Below are 17,023 nucleotides of genomic sequence, written 5' to 3' on the forward strand. Positions count from 1 at the left end.
TGGCTCCACTTCATGCGGGATTCTTACCTCAAGCAACCAGATATGCCTCCGAAAGGTCCATTAACTTCTGGGTCTACTCTTAGTGTGAGACAATGATGAAATAATCAGACAGATAGTTAGAGAGGGAGAGCTGGGAAGCCATCAGTATGGGGGTAATACTCAAAGCCATGTGATCTGACAGAGACTTCCAGGAGGCAGTATGTAGAGAAATGATAGAGGCAATAATAATAATAATAATAATAATAATAATAATAATTCTTCAAACACCCCCCTCCCGCCAGGGACCCCCAATGGAGTGTTGTGTGTGGAAGCAGAAAAACAAACCACCCCATAGAAAGGTTAGGTGAGTGTAGGCAGGGAAGAGCACAAGACGAGGCCGGTCACTGAAACCTAGGGTATGGGAGGAATTGAGTAGGAGTAGGTGATCCGCTGTCCACAAAGGGGTTAAGAAGAATTAGGACAGAGATCTTTGGATTTGTCAGTGTCTAAGGTGGTTGGTGATTATGGAGAGTTCCGCTTCAATGGAGTGCAAAGAGCAGAACCCAGGCTGCAGAGAGACGAGAGAGAGCGAGCAAAAGAGGGATGCGTCAGAAGTGTGTCATTATGGTGCTTGTGCAAGCAGTGCAGCCTGCGGAATCCAATTTATACTGCTGGTGTGGGGCCCTCGCTGCACAGTCCTTTCTAGAGCTACAAAGCAAGCTGCTGCGCAGACGTTCTTTCAGAGGGTGTTGGCATTCTTAGGCTTTCATTGCTTCTGCCTAGTGTGTTTCTATCTATCTATCCCCAACATCTGTGAAGAAAAAGCTGTGCACCTGAATGACAGCCCTAGTTTCCCAGACTCCCTGGAAAATGTTCTTAAGCGTGCAGGAGAGCATGACTTTGGACTCATTAACTTGCTGGCACAACCGTGTCTCTGGCCGAATGTAAGCGTCCCCTTACCAGGCTGCTGCAGGCTGAGCTTTGTTGACATGGGGGATGGAGTCAGCCATCTCCCACTCCCTGGGGGCTCTTTTGTTAAGCCATTGCCTAGCAACTTCAGCAGCAGCACAGTGAACTATGGCGTCCTCCCAGGCAGCCAGCAGCTTTTTATACCACACGGATGATTTCACCTTTGAAGAGAGGACTTCAATGTATCAGTTGCGGCTGGAGAGGCAGAGAGTGGATGGGAAGGTTTGTGCCTGGGATGAGCGGGAGAAATACTTCCAGGGGTCCTCACCAAACTCCCTGTGGGAGCCTAAGGACCCCAATCTTAACATGTGAGGGAGCTTTAATCAGGACTAGCTATAAAACCCTTTTGGCTGTTTGAAGAAAGGGGAATTCAGACAAGTTTCTTTAACTGAAGTCAGCTCCTGGTCTTTTGTCCCTCTCAAATGTTATTTGTTGCACAGGCCCATTCTGCTTTAGTCACTTACTGCCTGTCACTTACTGGAGATTTGTAAGTGAAAGTCATGGATGTTCTTAGATGATGGAATGTTCTGCACTTCCTCTTGACGTAGGAAGCAAATTCGTATCAAATCTTGGGTACCAAACGTAGGTTTCACTGTTTTCCAGCCCCCAGAGCTGCATACACTGTCATGTAGCACCTCTGTTTTTCCAGCACCTATACTGGAAACCAGGTAAGTTTTGTGAGGCTTTGCAAATAAGTGCACACCCACTTTGGTCACAAAGTCCATAGTTTGTGAGCAGTCTCTGTAAGAAGTTATGGTTTCTTTTTTGTTTTGTTTTGTTTTGTTTTGGAAAAAACCAACTTGTGTACATGGCTGAGTGAGCAAAAATTGGAGACATTTGGAGCAATTAAGTGAATATATATGATTGTTTGATTGTTTGTTCATTTTGGGGGAAACACTGTGAATGACCCTCAAATATTTTGATGGAGCACTTCTAAAGAGCTGTACTTTCTTGGGGGACAGTGGCAAAAGGATGCTTATGTACATGAAAGAACCCTTAGCACTTGAGTGTGTCTCTGACCAGTGCATTGAAATTTGACTGTGTGTCATTAGAGAATTGCAACTTCTGATTGGCCAGCAAACAGAAACCACTCTTGAAAATTTCTAGTCACAGATTGGCTGCTTCATATTACCATTTATATTTGCATTTCTGTGCCAAAAATAATTGGTACATACATTATAATTCCATGGCTGAAATTTGTCACTGTTGGCACTGTCTTCCCTCCCTGTTAATGCTGCTGTAGATGAACTTAGCAAAAAATGGATCTCAGGTAACAGCCCAACTTCTAATCCCCAAAGTGTAGCTCCTGCCTGCCCATAAGTTTTGAAATGTCACCACAAGGCTCAGATGTTATCGTTAGAGGTCAAGTGTTGCCTGAGCAACGGCTGCCCCATTCAGCTAGCCTGCCAATGCCAAATGCCAAAAGACAATGCACCTTTGAGAGAAAAACGTGCATGCCTGACACTGCTCCTAAGACACCAGGAGCCACGGTTGTCAACAAACAGCTTTGTTTGGCCAGAACTGCCTCATGGTTGACGCAGAGTGTAACATTATCTGGATAGGTTTCTATGATTTATTCAAAGCTCCCCAAGCTCCCTCTCTCAGAATCAGGTTTTTAGAAGCCAGGCCACTATGTCAAGGTTTAAAGCAGGCACCTCAGGAAAGGGGCGTTATGAGAAGGAGACCGAGATGTGGGAGAAGCAGGAAGCATCACCATCTGAGGAAGAGAGAACAAACTTACTTGATCAGCTCCTCCATGAAAAAGTGCTCAGTGGCACAAAGGAAACAGTGAGTACTCTAGATCAGGGATTCCATGTACCTGCTTAATTCCTCACTGTGGCTGAGGGTGTGTGTGTGTGTGTATGAGAGAGAGAGAGAGAGAGAGAGAGAGAGAGAGCAGGGCTCGAGTGTGTGATATATTAGCTGTGAGCATTAGCTTGGGTGGAGTGGGGGTGTGTGTGCGGGACTGATACCTGTGTCCAAAATGACACTGCTGAATGAACATTTTGTGGATACAGTTTGTAAGTGTGTGTCCGTTTTGCCCACTATGAGTTGTGTAGTGTAATATTAGACCTTAGAAAGCATCTTTTTGTACCCCTGGTGAAAATGGGTCCTGGGCCACTAGAATCTGTTGCTCTACCATTCTGCTTCTTGGGACCCAGTTAGCCCTTGCTTGATATCAACACAGTCGCTGCCCTTGTTTTATCCCTCCTAGAAGCAGGTGATAGTTGATAGTTTTGGAAGAGCTTATCAAAACCTCCTGTTCGAGTGATGTTCACTGTTCACTTATTCATCCTCTACTTTTCTGAGATTGGAACAAAAAGGAATCACTTGGAGAAGTGGCAGAGGTTTACTTCTTGTGGCCCATGTCTTCTGTCAGACATCTACAGTGTATCCTCAATGGTTCCAAGCAGAGTGATCTACCAGGAGAAAATCAAACCCTTTATGCTCACATATTCAAACACACATCTATGCTCCTCCTGTCAGTGTTGTAACATGCAGTCTGGCTGTTCCTATTACTGGTAAGTGAAGGGCCTATTTTCTTAGTAGGTGTCCTAATTCCAAGCATAGGCCTAAATATTCAAGCATTGCATCCAATTGAATTGCAGCAATATGGCTCAGCAGGCAGCCTTTTGGAAGCCATAGAAATTGGAAGTGAACTTAGTGTGGAACTATTTTTTTTTTTTTTTAAAGGTATGATATCTGAATGAAAAGTGTTCTGTACAGGGAATGCAATATTGATACTAAATGTTTCCAAATGGCAATAGTGAGGCAAGTCAGCCATGGATTAGTGGACATAACTTGCTCGCTGCTGCACTGTGACCAAATACTTTCTTATCTAAAACGTGTCATTCTGTTTTCACCTGGTAAAGGTTGAAGGGTAAGTTACATCACGGGCCATTTTCCTTTAATCTTTAGCATTCTACATTTATGAGAACAAAACCAGCCACTTAAATTGCACATTAATGGTTTAAATGTACGCAAGATGAAAATGGGCTATGTATGGCTTGAACACATGAAAATGAAAAACACGAATTCATTGCAAAGCAGGGGTGGAGAGCATCTGGCCTGTGGACCAATCTCAAGGCTTCAAGTTATGAATGCACGGACAGCTGTGGCCATGTGAGACTGAAGCAAGTTTAAGACGGCAATATAAATATCTACAGTACTTAGAAGTGATTCCTACTGAACTCAGTGGGGTTTATTTCCAAATAAGCCTGCTTAGGTTCAAATTGCAAGCACCTTTTCCGAGTTTATAAGTCCGCTTTCACCAGTCTGGTGCCTCCAGAGTTTAAATGGTTTTAATTGAAAGAGTTTCATAGACAACAAAGGCACATATAATGTCTCTGTTTTCAATTCACAGAGTCCTATCCACAGGTAGGTGTACATTTGGTGTGAGACGTTGCTATCATAGGCACTCTGAGGTTACGGAGAGGGGAGAAAGAGGTGGAAGAAAGATGCTTTGGACTACAACTCCCCTCAGCCCCAACTAGTCAGGGCTGTCATAATGAATGCCTATTTAATTACAACACAAACACAGACTTCAGGCTACGCAGCAAGGCTTCATTCACAAGAGCTCATGCATGAGCATACTTAATCATGCAAGCAGAATAAGTATTTTGAGTGAAATGTCTTAGTTTACTCAAAGGAAGTCAAGCAGAAAATAGATTGCAGGGAGGGGGAGGGAAATTAAATTTTTTTAGCACTAACTCTATTTCACCCTCTCTTAAACTAAGAAACAAGGTGCAAAATCTTAAATTAGAGCCAGTGTGGTGTAGTGGTTAAGAGTGGTAGTTTCGTAATCTGGTGAACTGGGTTCACATCTCTGCTCCTCCACATGATGCTTTCTTTTTGTCCTTTAGAAATCTCTTCTCCACCGGCTGATTTTCCTGGCCAAGATCTCACCAGAGCTGGCTGACAAAAGGGATTTAGCTGGTAAGGAAACATCCTCCTGCAGGCTGCTTCACCTTTCTAGATACCGTATTTTTTGCTCTATAAGACTCACTTTTCCCTCCTGAAAAGTAAGGGGAAATGTGAGTGCGTCTTATGGAGCGAATGCAGGCTGCACAGCTATCACAGAAGCCAGAACAGCAAGAGGGATTGCTGCTTTCACTGCGCAGCGATCCCTCTTGCTGTTCTGGCTTCTGAGATTCAGAATATTTTTTTTCTTGTTTTCCTCCTCCAAAAACTAGGTGCGTCTTGTGGTCTGGTGCGTCTTATAGAGCGAAAAATACGGTAATTCGCAAGAGGTTCTAGAATGGGGTGAGGCAAATGAATGCAATGGGCTGCCCATTGCCATCTTGTTAGCCATATTGGTGTCTGGGGCAAATATAAGAGGCCTTTGGGAGGCTGCCGGGGCAGGGGGAGCACACGAGTTTGGAAACATAGGAGAAAGGACTGCATTAAACTAAGTTGCAGAAGCCAGCACAAGTATTCCCACTAGTGCAGTGGGACTTCCTCCCCTCTCCCCTTCCCCTCTCCCCTCCCCAAATCTGTTCCAGAAGGTTGGGAGAACCCCCAGGCTGGCAGGAGAAGGGAAGGCATTCTGTCCGACAAGACGAAACGTGTGTCTTTGAGTACAAACCAAAGTCAGCAAACTGTTTTTGCCTACCAAGCATAAATGAGATGCTCTTTTTTAGCCAAGGCAATTGAGGCAAGTTACACGCAGGTAAAGTGTTAACCTGCGCAGCACTGAAATGAAAATTAGTAGGAAATTTTGTAGGGCCGGTCGAAGAGAGGCAATGCAGAATCCTCGTAGGGCTGTCACTGAGTCATTGGGTTAAGTGTTGGGATACTTTCCATCTTTTAACATGAGCTTCAGATTCGTAGGTTTTCTCAGATTAATAGAAAGAGGGGCTTTTTAAAGAAAATGCAGACATTAAGAAAGGATTGCAGGCATTGGGCCTCTTGCTCTACAAACCCACACCTTTCTTTCCTATTTCGCAAGCCTGATTTTAGTTTGGCTTTACAGCAAGGAAGGCAGGGGATGGGCGAGCCTGAGAGGCCAGGGGAGACAGGTGCCACCTGGCTGTTCCCACTGTATGGGGGTTGGGATGCTATTCCAAGAATGATTCAAGCCTGCCTTGCTTCTCCTCAGAGTACTGGGAACAACTGTTTGCGAGTCTTCAGCGCTCCTATTACCAGAGCGAGGGGGTCACAGGCCTACTGCTGCTCTACCCCGCATATGTTGTACACATACTGGAGGTAAGGTCTCTTGGTGAGGTGGTCCCACTGTTGAAAGATATGTTGGGATTACACGGGATAGCTCCATTGGTGGAGTGTGAGACTCTTTAGTCTCAGTGTTGTGGGTTTGAGCCCCACGTTGGGCAAAAGATTCTTGCATGGCAGTGAGTTGGCCTACATGGTCCTCATGGTCCTTTTCCAACTCTACGATTCTATGGTTATGCTCAAGGTTATGAGTGACTGTGTCACTCATGTCCTGAGTTTGCTGGATCAGTCCTTCGTGGATCAGTTTGCTGAATTTACTCTTGTATTGACTCCTGCCCCAAATGACAGAACACACATCGGCATTAGCTGGGATTCAAGCATTATAACCCTGCTCTTTCACCTCTCTCACCACCTCCCACTCCATCTTTTCCCCCAGCCAGAGCCCTCTCCCCACAAGTCCCTTTCCACCAGTGCTTGGAATGGTACCCTTTGCATTATTGAGATAAGGGCCATAGCAAGGAATGAGAAGGTGAGACGGTGGCTCTGGAAAAGCAGCTCCTCCATGTGCTCAGCAGCCTTACAAAGGAAATCACGAGAGGGCTTCCTTTTCCAGAATCTGTCGTGTTTGTTGGCTCCATTGGTGAGGTAGTCTCCTTGGCAGTACCTGCTTTTTTCTCGTTATCAGACACCCTTGGATGTTGTGAAGTCAGCCTCTCACTGTTCGTAACCACGGCAACGGACAGCCTAGGAGTCCTTAGCTGGAGTTGGCATCTGGACCAGTTTTAGATCAACGGTTCCAAAATGTGTTAGTTGTTGTGTCTTGCCCCTTCTTTCATTGTTTTGGAAACCTTACATCACAATTCTGCTCTTTCAATACACACAGCACAACTTGTTGCGCTTTCACTTCCATCTGAAAAGCCTGGGCTCGTCCACCCTTCAGTTTGTTCTGTGCCTAAAAAGCATGGCTCCCAGCAGTTTTCTGCTTCAGTTTCCCCCTTGCCCCACTCCTTTCCCAGGGAAAACCTGCTCTTTAGTACTCAATCGGAGCAAGTGTCAATCTGGAGAAAACTACTTTGTTGTTTGCTCCAATTGAACACTAAAGAGCAGTTTTCCCTGGGGGGGGGGGGTTGCATGCAAAATCAGGACTGGGTTAACCATTAAGCAAAATAAGCATGTGCTTAGGGCATCAAGGGAAGGGGGACACCAGAGAAATTTTCCATTGCTGGGTTGTTTTTATCATTAATAGTCACAAATTACTCAGCTGAGCGTTCATTTTCTGAGCTGAATTATATTAAAAATTCCAACAGAACAATTATGCAACAAGGCAAGCTGGATGTCTTATCTCTACTAAGTATAGAAGCAGATGTGTTATGCAAGATTAGTTTTGAGGATCTGATCAAAGACTTTGCAATTAGAAAAAGCAGCAGAATTTTTTTTTCAATTATAGATAAAGTGGAAGTATACAAAAATAAACATTATTTTCATCTTACTGTTGGTTTTGTTCCATTTTGAAAAATAAAACTTTTTTACGGTTTATTATTGTGTGTGTGTACACACACACATACACATGGATATTTAAAGATTCTAATATGATCCTGTGCAAAATGTATGCTCTGCCATTGAGCTTTAGCTCTTTCCCCTCAAACCATCCAAAAAACCCCAGGCTATTTGGAGCCTGTTGCACTTCTGCAAACTTGTTCAAGAAGAGTGCCCCTGCTTTATTGCTAGGTTGCATTTTTAACCAGATGTGTCGATTTTTCTTTCAGTCATCCAGTGATGTGCTTTATGCTGTCCTGCGAGACCTGAGGGATATGGAGCAGCAGCAGAGGTGAGCAGATGGTGGCAATTATGTGCCCTCTTCAAGCCTAGGGCTGGTTGTCAGGAGAGCAATTTTGATTAACAGGATTTGATCTGATATACTAGCAGTGCAATCCTCTCAGAAACACCATTAAGTTCAGCGAGGCTTACTCCTAGGCAAGTAGGCATGAGATCACAGTCTAAATATACCTTTTGATCTTGTAGGATGCAAGGACTGAACCCCTCAATGCTAATGTTTCTGTAGGCTTCACTAAAGGAACTGTTTCTTTCAGCTTCCAGCAATTCCTGATAGACTGCCATACTACATGACCTTGGACCTTGCATGGACTCTTGGCTTAGTCTATCATACAGGGGTGTTCTGAGGATGAATGACGGAGGATGCCCCCAAACTTTTTGGAGGAGTAGTGGATAAAAACACCAATACTAATAACACATATTCTGGTACCGAGAGGCAGATGGGCAGTTGACATCTTTACTTCTCCCTGACTCAAGTATTGTGGTGCTTTTTGTATGCGAATGAGCTTAACAGATTTCATATCACGTGAGGGAAGCAATACTTAACATTCAACATTTTGCCTAACTACACATTATATTTATGACATGATTAGCAATCATGTAGTGGGTTTAATCAAAAATAAAGTACTAGGCATTTGTGGGGTGGTGGTGGTGGTAGTGTATCAGCGTATCCTTTTCCAGCTGTGATTTAATAAAAACGGTAATTGGCATTAGGAGGGGGGGGGAGTTCCTATTGACATCAATGGGAAGTTTTCTCTTAGTACTAATTGCTACATAGGGGGAGTGTGCATGAGACCTTTATGGAGATTGCAGTTGGGAAGGGGGGGGGGGTTAAGCCTCTCTTGACACTGTGGTGTCAATTACAACATGATATTTAATTGTAAGAAACCACAGTGTGATTGTTAATTACATCATGAACCTGTAGTTTGGCCTGAGTTACTGAGTGGCAAGAGTTCATATTTGCATTTATGAACCTGCCCTTAGAAAACATCAGGCCTGGGGTGTCACAACCTTGCAGGAGCTGTCTGGTTCTGTGGATGTCACTGCGCTTGGCTCAGTTTCCAGCTTTTCATGTTTTGAAGCTTTTATTCTTTGAAGGAGCTTAAGGAATCCCTTAATGCCTATGAGAGGAAGGCTAGAGATAAAACCTTTCATGGTGGTGATGTAGTTATTTAGCGCTTTCGACTCTGCTAAATGGCATTATGTGATACAGTGGTACCTCGGGTTACATACGCTTCAGGTTACAGACTCCGCTTACCCAGAAATAGTGCTTCGGGTTAAGAACTTTGCTTCAGGATGAAAACAGAAATTGGGCTCCGGCAGCGCGGCAGCAGCAGGAGGCCCCATTAGCTAAATTGGTGCTTCAGGTTAAGAACAGTTTCAGGTTAAGAACGGACCTGCAGAACGAATTAAGTACTTAACCCGAGGTACCACTGTAGTTTGAAATGTTTCTTCTCACCCAGACTGTAGTTTACCCCCATAGAGCAACAAGCACCATTAAGCTACCAATTCACAGGATTCTTTGTGGATGGAGACATACTTTAAATGTATGCTGTGCATGCAGACTCAGGCCAAATCCTGCTGCTGGGTGGAGGGGGTTTGGTTGCCCCATTGCCTTTGTTTCTGTCCTGAGAGGTAACCCCCCCCCCAATAGTTGTTTTTCTCTTGGTTTCAAAAGAAAGTGCAAGCTCTGAGCTGTGATTTCTTGGCCTCTGTTTCAGAGTGTTAGTCCTGGATGCCAAGATCCTTGTCATGTCCCACAATCTCCCTTCCCGACTCTTCCAGCAGTGGAACTACAAAGTGCTGAATGTACCTGAGAGATACCAGGAGTACGATGCAGCCCGAGAAGAGCCAACGGAGGCTATCATCTGCGAGTGCCTCACCACGCTCCTGAAACTTGGCAAGCATCTGCAGAGGTACCCCAAGGTATGGGCCCTTGAGCCGTTGCCAGAATGGGTCTGACACTCTCCTAGCCTCTTCTACTATTGTTTTTGCTGTTTTGGTACCTGCAGAGCATGCATTATTAGTATGTCAGGCACTGCACGCACAGAGACTAAAGACTGCCACCAGCCATTTGCAATGCAGCCTAGTAGTGCCTGATATGATGGAGGTCACGTAGAAGAGATGGGAGCTGTTTTTGGCCACGGAGGAGTGAGCGAAAGAGTGGCTGAAGGAGGCCTGGCAACAACTCTCCAAGTTGATGATGTTGGTGGCGATAGTAGTAATTTATATACTGCTTAATGCCAGATTAGGCTTCTGCTAGTATAAAAACCAGTTGCACAGACTTTTAAACATAAATGCTCCCAATTAAAATACAACAGTAAAAAAAATATTCCTCTTAAAACATTAAAATATAAGCATCCATAATTAAAATATGCAACAAAACAATCCCATTCGAACAACAGCAAGCTACAACAGCATCTCTTCCTCAAATAGCTTGGGAAGCTGATGCCATGCCATGCCATCAAAAATTAAGGCTGGTTTAAGTTTCACCTCTAATGCAATGGTATTTTTCTTTTCATTGTCCCTTTCATTGCACTGACTGGTAAGTGACCCAAGCGTTATAAAACAGGACAGCTCAGCAAAATATTCCCACCAGCACAGTGTTCCTATCTTCATATAGACCATGGGATTCACCTGGCGCTTAGTTCTTAACTTCTTCTCCAGAAGCCCAAGAACCTTGAAGATGCCATCCTGGAGAAGGTCCCAGAGCTCATTGTCCCCCAAGATACCATCTGCCACCTGCTGGAATGCCAAGAGTTACTGAGTGCAGCTCAGTACCTGCAACTTTATGACTCCCCTTTGAACATTCTGATGGATTCAGGTATGGACCAATCATGTAAGGCTAGGGAGGAAGGCTGTGGGTGGGCCCATAGCCCAACATTTTGTGGGACAGGGGCCTAAGAGGCACAGGTAAGAGTCTCTAGGGGATGTAGAACACCTGCTTGGAAAATAGATGATCAAGGGTATGGTTTGAAGGCACATGAGACTACCACCATGTTGCTGGAACTAAGTGGGTTTGTTTCTGGCTGGTGCCTGGGTGACTAGATGGAAACCACATGTATACTGCTTTGGGCTTCATGGTGAGAGAAAGGCCAGATTAGTCTGTTAGAAATCACACAAGCAAGGTCCTAGGTTTAATCCCCTGCATCTGCAGGTAGGCCTGGGAAGATCCCTACCTAGATCATGGAGAGCTGTTGCCAGTCAGTCTGATTTGGCAAAAGGTAGCTCCTTATATTCATATTCATTGCAGAACTATCACAACATAAATACTGTAAGCCCAAAACGTTTAAAGTGGTTTGATTTGATTAACTATTAATTTGATCACATTTACAAACAAGGGCTTAGAGTTTAGCTGTTATCCAAATACATTTGCGCTCATTCCCCAGAACATTGGAAGGCAAGAGTACTTCTTAGGAGCAAATGGGTAGAATACGCTGCCCTCTTTTCCTATGATCGCCACCTGTGAACTGGCCATAGAGGCTAAAAATTCAGGGAAGGAAACGGGGGGTATTCTTTAGGGGCCCCGGCAGCAATTACTTAAGGTCCCCAAAACAGATTTCCCCCAGTGTTCCTACTAGAGATACTTTAAGTGGATGCACCAAGGCATGAACCTGGGATTTTCTGCATGCAAATCATGTCTCTAATGCTTGGGCTAGCTGCCCAGCCGCTGTACTTACCTTAAAGGCAAGTGCCAAGACTGATCTTTTTGCTGCTGCCTTTTCCAGCTGCTGAGAGATGTCCTTGTGAAGCTGAGTGAATAATTATTTATTTTTTTAAAAAACACCTTTACTTGGGCACCCAGGATGGGCAGCACCTGTGTACACAGAAGTACTTATAGCAGTACTTTACTGCTGTATTGCACGGACACTTTGGGAATAAACTTCAGCTGTACTGTGAACATCCATGTGAATGCAGCCTGCATCTGAACCTCAAATCTGTGAGCCTCAGGATATGCCGCAGGCACCCGGCTCATCAACCCACCAACATGTGCTGGCTAGAAATATAATAGGTTAGATTTTGAGAACAGTTGCTTAGCTTCTCAAAATCTAACCAATTATATATCTTAGGAGAACAGACACTTAGGTGTCGCAGCATCCTACGGGTGCTTGCTGTGTTCAGTCGTCCTTTCCTCCAGGAAAGTGCGCAAGAGATGACAGCCTTAGCTACCTCAAGCCCCTCTGCTGCAAAATGCTAGAGCAGAGTTCAAAGTTGAAATAGGTATTGCCTTGCCCAAGGCTCTCTACAAAACATTCAAGGCAAGGCTGGTGTACTTGCAAAAAGAAGGCGCTGAGCATCCTGCTGTAACATACCAAATTAAATGCAAAGCTCAGGAATCAGATGACTCAGCTGGTCTCTAAATCTGCCTCCGCCCCTCTAAGGATATTTGCAGGTATCCTGGAGGATTCTCGATAGCAACAAGCTTATTGGCTTGCCTGGGTCTAATGGCAAAATACTAACTGCTCCATGTAGTTAGCGAAGCTACTAGAAGAGGGCAGATGAGGAAATTCCAAAGTGGCAAACTTGACCAAACTCTGGATTTCAGAGAGATTTGCAGAGATTCTGGTTGTGGTTTGTTAGTGTGTCTTCCAGGAGAAATGTTTGGCCAAAGGACACAAGATACTGGAGAAAAGGTCTTAAATCTAGGTGATTTAATTTGCCATTTAAAACTGGTATTCTCATGGAAGGAGAAGACCTGTAAAAGTAAAGTAATAAAGGTAACCAAAAGATGACTGTCTTTTGAGATCAGCCCCTTGGTCCTTCCAATTATGTGTTATTTTTGGGGGGTTCCATCTGTTCTGCATATGGAGAGGTACAACGGATGGCTCCACAGAAATGGGACTCCTTGTGTGTTACGGCCTACTTTTCAATACAGTGGCAATTAAGTTATTTTTAACTTGCAGAGTAGTTATGCCTTTGCTCTCATCATGTAATATGTTATGTGCACCAGTGGATTTTGGTTCTATGTGCCTCCAAGTCACTGCTTAGCAGTAGATTGGCAGCCAGGAGGTGAGCTGGGACTTCAATGGCCTAGCTGGCTTTTTGGTGGGTGGGGGGTAGAGTAAAAGACAAATGGAGTAAGGTTACCAGATTTTTTTCAATGAATCCGGGGACACTTTTCAACTTCAGTAGGAATGCTAGGATTTTGTCAGGGGACTGATTTGTAAATCTGGGGACTGTCCCCGGGAAATGAGAACATCTGGTAACCTTAAAATAGAGTAACTGGATGCAGGCAGGGCAGAAGGCAGCAAATGAAACAGGAAAAGCAACTATCCAGGCATTGCCAAGGAATCCTATGGGAAACCTTTTCCTGTGCTGCTGGGAGATCTGTGGACAGAAAGCTCACAAGCTCTCAATTCTTGGTTGAGTTGTACACGCACACATCAATGAACGTATGGATGGACCAAATGCCTATACTGTATCTAGATCCATGTCTTGTGCTATAGAGCAGACACCCCTATTCGTCTTCCAAGTTTTATGAGGCAAAACAGCAGCTATGGGGAAATGGTACTATGCTAAGTTAAATTTCCTCCCTCTCTCTGCTATGGTTCCTATGTGATTCTATGTCTATACCTATGAACTAATTAAAACCATCTCCCAGATAATGTCCAATTGAATGAGCTGAGATGCAATGGATCCTTCATTGCTATAGAAAGAAGCAACTCTGTAACCCAGATTCTCCCCCCACCCAACCCCTGAATCTTACGTTTATTTCAGGCAATGTGTATGTAAAAGAGATGGTAAGTTGAGCTTCTGGCTGCCATAGGAAGACTTTGCCCAAGCACCTTGCTATCTCTGTGCCCTCTACTAATGTCCATGTTTGGATTTAAACATGAGTCAATTCCACACACTAAGAAAGCATGTGGATTTATTTCACTGGTTATGGAGCAATACAGAGAAAATGCCCCTTCAAAATTTATTTGATATTCTCTCTCTCTCTCTCTCTCTCTCTCTCTCTCATCCCATCCCTTTTCACTTGCCAAGAGACACATAAAACGGTTTTCACCTTTGGCAGGGTTTAATTTGAAATCAGTCAATGCTGCCATTTATATAGCCCTTGTTTTGGTTGAAGGGCTTGTGTTTCGAAGCGATGATCCCACATCAGTTTAAGTTCTTCATACACAGCGTAAAGGTACAGTACAGCAAATTGTATGCTTCCCACTGCATGCAGGCACTTGCATGATGCTTCCCAGCGCATGAGTATAGTCACAGGCCACTTGTTGCTAGACCAGACTAACACCACCTGCTTCATACAGGAACAACTTTTAGTCACCTGTCACATTAACATCGCTACCTGCTGCTATAGAGGCAATTGCTTTTGAATTCCACTGCTCTGCATCGTATTAATCACATTGCAATAAGCACAGGTTTGTGTGAACATGCAACACTGTATGGTATAGATTCCTCTTCCAATCCCAAAACAAAGCTGCTAATCCACTTCTGTACCACAGTGGAGGAAAGCTATGGAGACAGCAGTTTGATTATGAAGATTAGCTTATTTTAGAGATGGGAACTCCTCCATTATGTGTTTCTCCTCCTCAGAAGGCCACAGTGGAATGCCAGTTTAATGCTTGTTCCTTCCCACACTCCTTATGATGCTTAGCAGATGCTTCAACACCAGTGATGTTTTCTCAGTCTCCCTCCCCCTTTGGCCAGCTAGCCCAAGGAAGAGTTCTGGAGAGCTCAAAAGCTTGCATACAGCACACACTTTTTTGACATCTTGGTTGGCCTAATACGAACTTTGGGATTTTTTTCTTAACACCAACATCTTTAAGATTGCTTCAATAAATGAAGAAGGGGAAGTTGATCTCCAGCTATTGTTGGACTTCACCACCCCTTATCCCTGATCATTGGGCTAGCTGGGCCGGGAAGAGTTGGGAGGCAAATGGCACCTGGAGTTTCACAGCTTTTCCACCGCTACACAAAATGCTGTGGATCAAATGTGGTTGTTAGTTAGCTGTCTTGCTAGAGGAACAGCAGAGACTCTTGAGAGTCCCATGGACTGCAAGAAGATCAAACCTATCCATTCTTAAGGAAATCAGCCCTGAGTGCTCACTGGAAGGACAGATCATGAAGCTGAGGCTCCAATACTTTGGCCACCTGATGAGAAGAGAAGACTTCCTGGAAAAGACCCTGATGTTGGGAAAGATGGAGGGCACAAGGAGAAGGGGACGACAGAGGACGAGATGGTTGGATGATGTTCTCGAAGCTACCAGCATGAGTTTGACCAAACTGCGGGAGGCAGTGGAAGACAGAACTGCCTGGCGTTCTCTGGTCCATGGGGTCACGAAGAGTCAGACATGACTAAACGACTAAACAACAACAAACAGGGCTGCCTTTAGATGTCTTCTAAAAGTCTGGTACTTGTTGTTCTCTTTGACATCTGGTGGGCGGGCGTTCCACAGGGAGGGCGCCACTACCGAGAAGGCCCTCTGCCTGGTTCCCTGTAACTTGGCTTCTCGCAGTGAGGGAACTGCCAGAAGGCCCTCGGTGCTGGACCTCAGTGTCCGGTTAGAATGATGGGGGTGGAGACGCTCCTTCAGATATACTGGGCCGAGGCCGTTTAGGGCTTTAAAGGCCAGCACCAACACCAAAACAAGAACCACCAAGATGCATACCTGTTGTGCTCCAAGCGGCTGTACTTTGGGCAGCATCCCTGTGCTCCCGTCAAAGCTAGAGGATAATCTCGTATTGCAGCTTGCACGTTTGCATTCTTAAAACAAAGCATGGGACGGATGCAAGCTTACTCTGGACTAGCGCCTACAGAAATGTCCAACACTGTTCCCTTTTGTATGTTAGGGCCATCTAAGTGCACATGGCCTTTTCTGTCGAGTGCATATGTGCATCAGCCACAAATACACCTTCCTATATGGTGGAACATTGTTTTTCTGTTTGCTTGAATTTGTAAACCGCTTTGAGCAGCACCTTTGTGAAGGGAACAAGTGACGCATAAGCCGGCGCTTGTTTTTTATTGAGTCATAACCCCGTCTTGCCAACCCTTGCCCCCAGTCTGTCTAGCATAAATCTCCAGCACCTTGAGATGGTTCTAACACTCCACTTCTTCTGTCTCCAAAACAGAGACGACATGGCCTTTGGCAGAACGGTTAAAACTGCATCTTGAATGGGCTGCTGCAAAGGGAACCCACTTTCAATAAGGAAAAACGACTCGGGACGAAATGTATTGCATTTGGAGCAGAGTGGTAGTAGCAGGAAATCAAGACTGAATACCTTAAGATTTGATTGAGAATTCAACAGCAAAGGAGGTGTTTTAAAGTGATCACTGGGAAGCATGAGTAGGATGAAAGGAGACACAGTTGAGCAATTTTTTCATCTCACTTGTTGTTTTAGTTCACCGTTTGTGGAAAGTATTGAAAATCTCTAGCGTTGCTCTGAAATCTTAGGCATTCCTTTAATTCAGAAACAGCATCTAAATGGCAATGTTTTCAAAATAAAGCATGATCTCACTTACTAGAATGGATTTGAAGACAGTGTGGTGCAGTAGTTCGTAGTTTTGAACTAAGAAGCTGTGAGACCAGTGTTCACATCTCCACTGGCTGATATGGGACAAGTCACAATTTTTCAGCTTGAACTACTGTAAGGAGGATAAAATGAGTAGTGGAGGAGAGGCAGTTCATACTAGTGGGGTAGGAGAGCTGAAAACAATGCCAATATATTTCACATCTTGCAAACCAATGCAACTCTTTGGTTTCAGACAGCCCATGAGTCTGAAAAGCCCAGGACACAAGTTCTCATGGCCCTCTAGCGGCTATGGTGTCTCATTTACCAGACGTAATGTATTTAGCATTCCACTCTGGAAGTGTATACTCGATTCTGACCAAGCTAAGCCTCCAAATTGTATGGAAACGCCAAAGGAACGTGGGGAGAGCTGCCATTGTCAGTGGCTATTCAGGGAGCCTGCCACAGGTGTCCTTAAGATCCAGAACAGATGGGACATGCAACAACTAATCATGCCACCTTATTAAGAGCGCAGATGCCTCTTGTGCCTAATGAGTTATTTGCTTTGGGCTTTGATCCTGGGTCCGTCTGAGATAGCAGTAACATTGGCACTTGG

General features: G+C 44.6%; 1 protein-coding gene across 4 annotated transcripts; it reads left to right on the plus strand.

Annotated features, from left to right (window-relative positions):
• Nucleotides 1–122: 122 nt before the first annotated feature.
• LOC310672510 (testis-expressed protein 47-like) lies at nucleotides 123–16,431 on the plus strand. 4 transcript variants are annotated; one of them, XM_083429796.1, is made up of 8 exons: nucleotides 1,450–2,736; nucleotides 4,812–4,884; nucleotides 6,047–6,153; nucleotides 7,884–7,945; nucleotides 9,672–9,876; nucleotides 10,618–10,774; nucleotides 14,024–14,083; nucleotides 16,030–16,431. In XM_083429796.1, exons 1-7 carry the CDS (start codon nucleotides 2,581–2,583, stop codon nucleotides 14,059–14,061), a joined length of 798 nt encoding a protein of 265 aa, XP_083285922.1. In that variant the 5' UTR covers nucleotides 1,450–2,580; the 3' UTR covers nucleotides 14,062–14,083; nucleotides 16,030–16,431. The 4 variants fall into 4 exon arrangements, with proteins under 4 accessions (XP_083285923.1, XP_083285922.1, XP_083285921.1 ...); XM_083429797.1 differs by lacking the exons at nucleotides 1,450–2,736; nucleotides 14,024–14,083 and adding an exon at nucleotides 123–1,170; XM_083429795.1 differs by lacking the exon at nucleotides 14,024–14,083.
• The last annotated feature ends 592 nt before the right edge of the window (nucleotides 16,432–17,023 follow it).

This window comes from Podarcis tiliguerta (genome assembly GCF_965153285.1).
Source record: "Podarcis tiliguerta genome assembly, chromosome: 2".
NCBI classification, from domain to species: domain Eukaryota; kingdom Metazoa; phylum Chordata; class Lepidosauria; order Squamata; family Lacertidae; genus Podarcis; species Podarcis tiliguerta.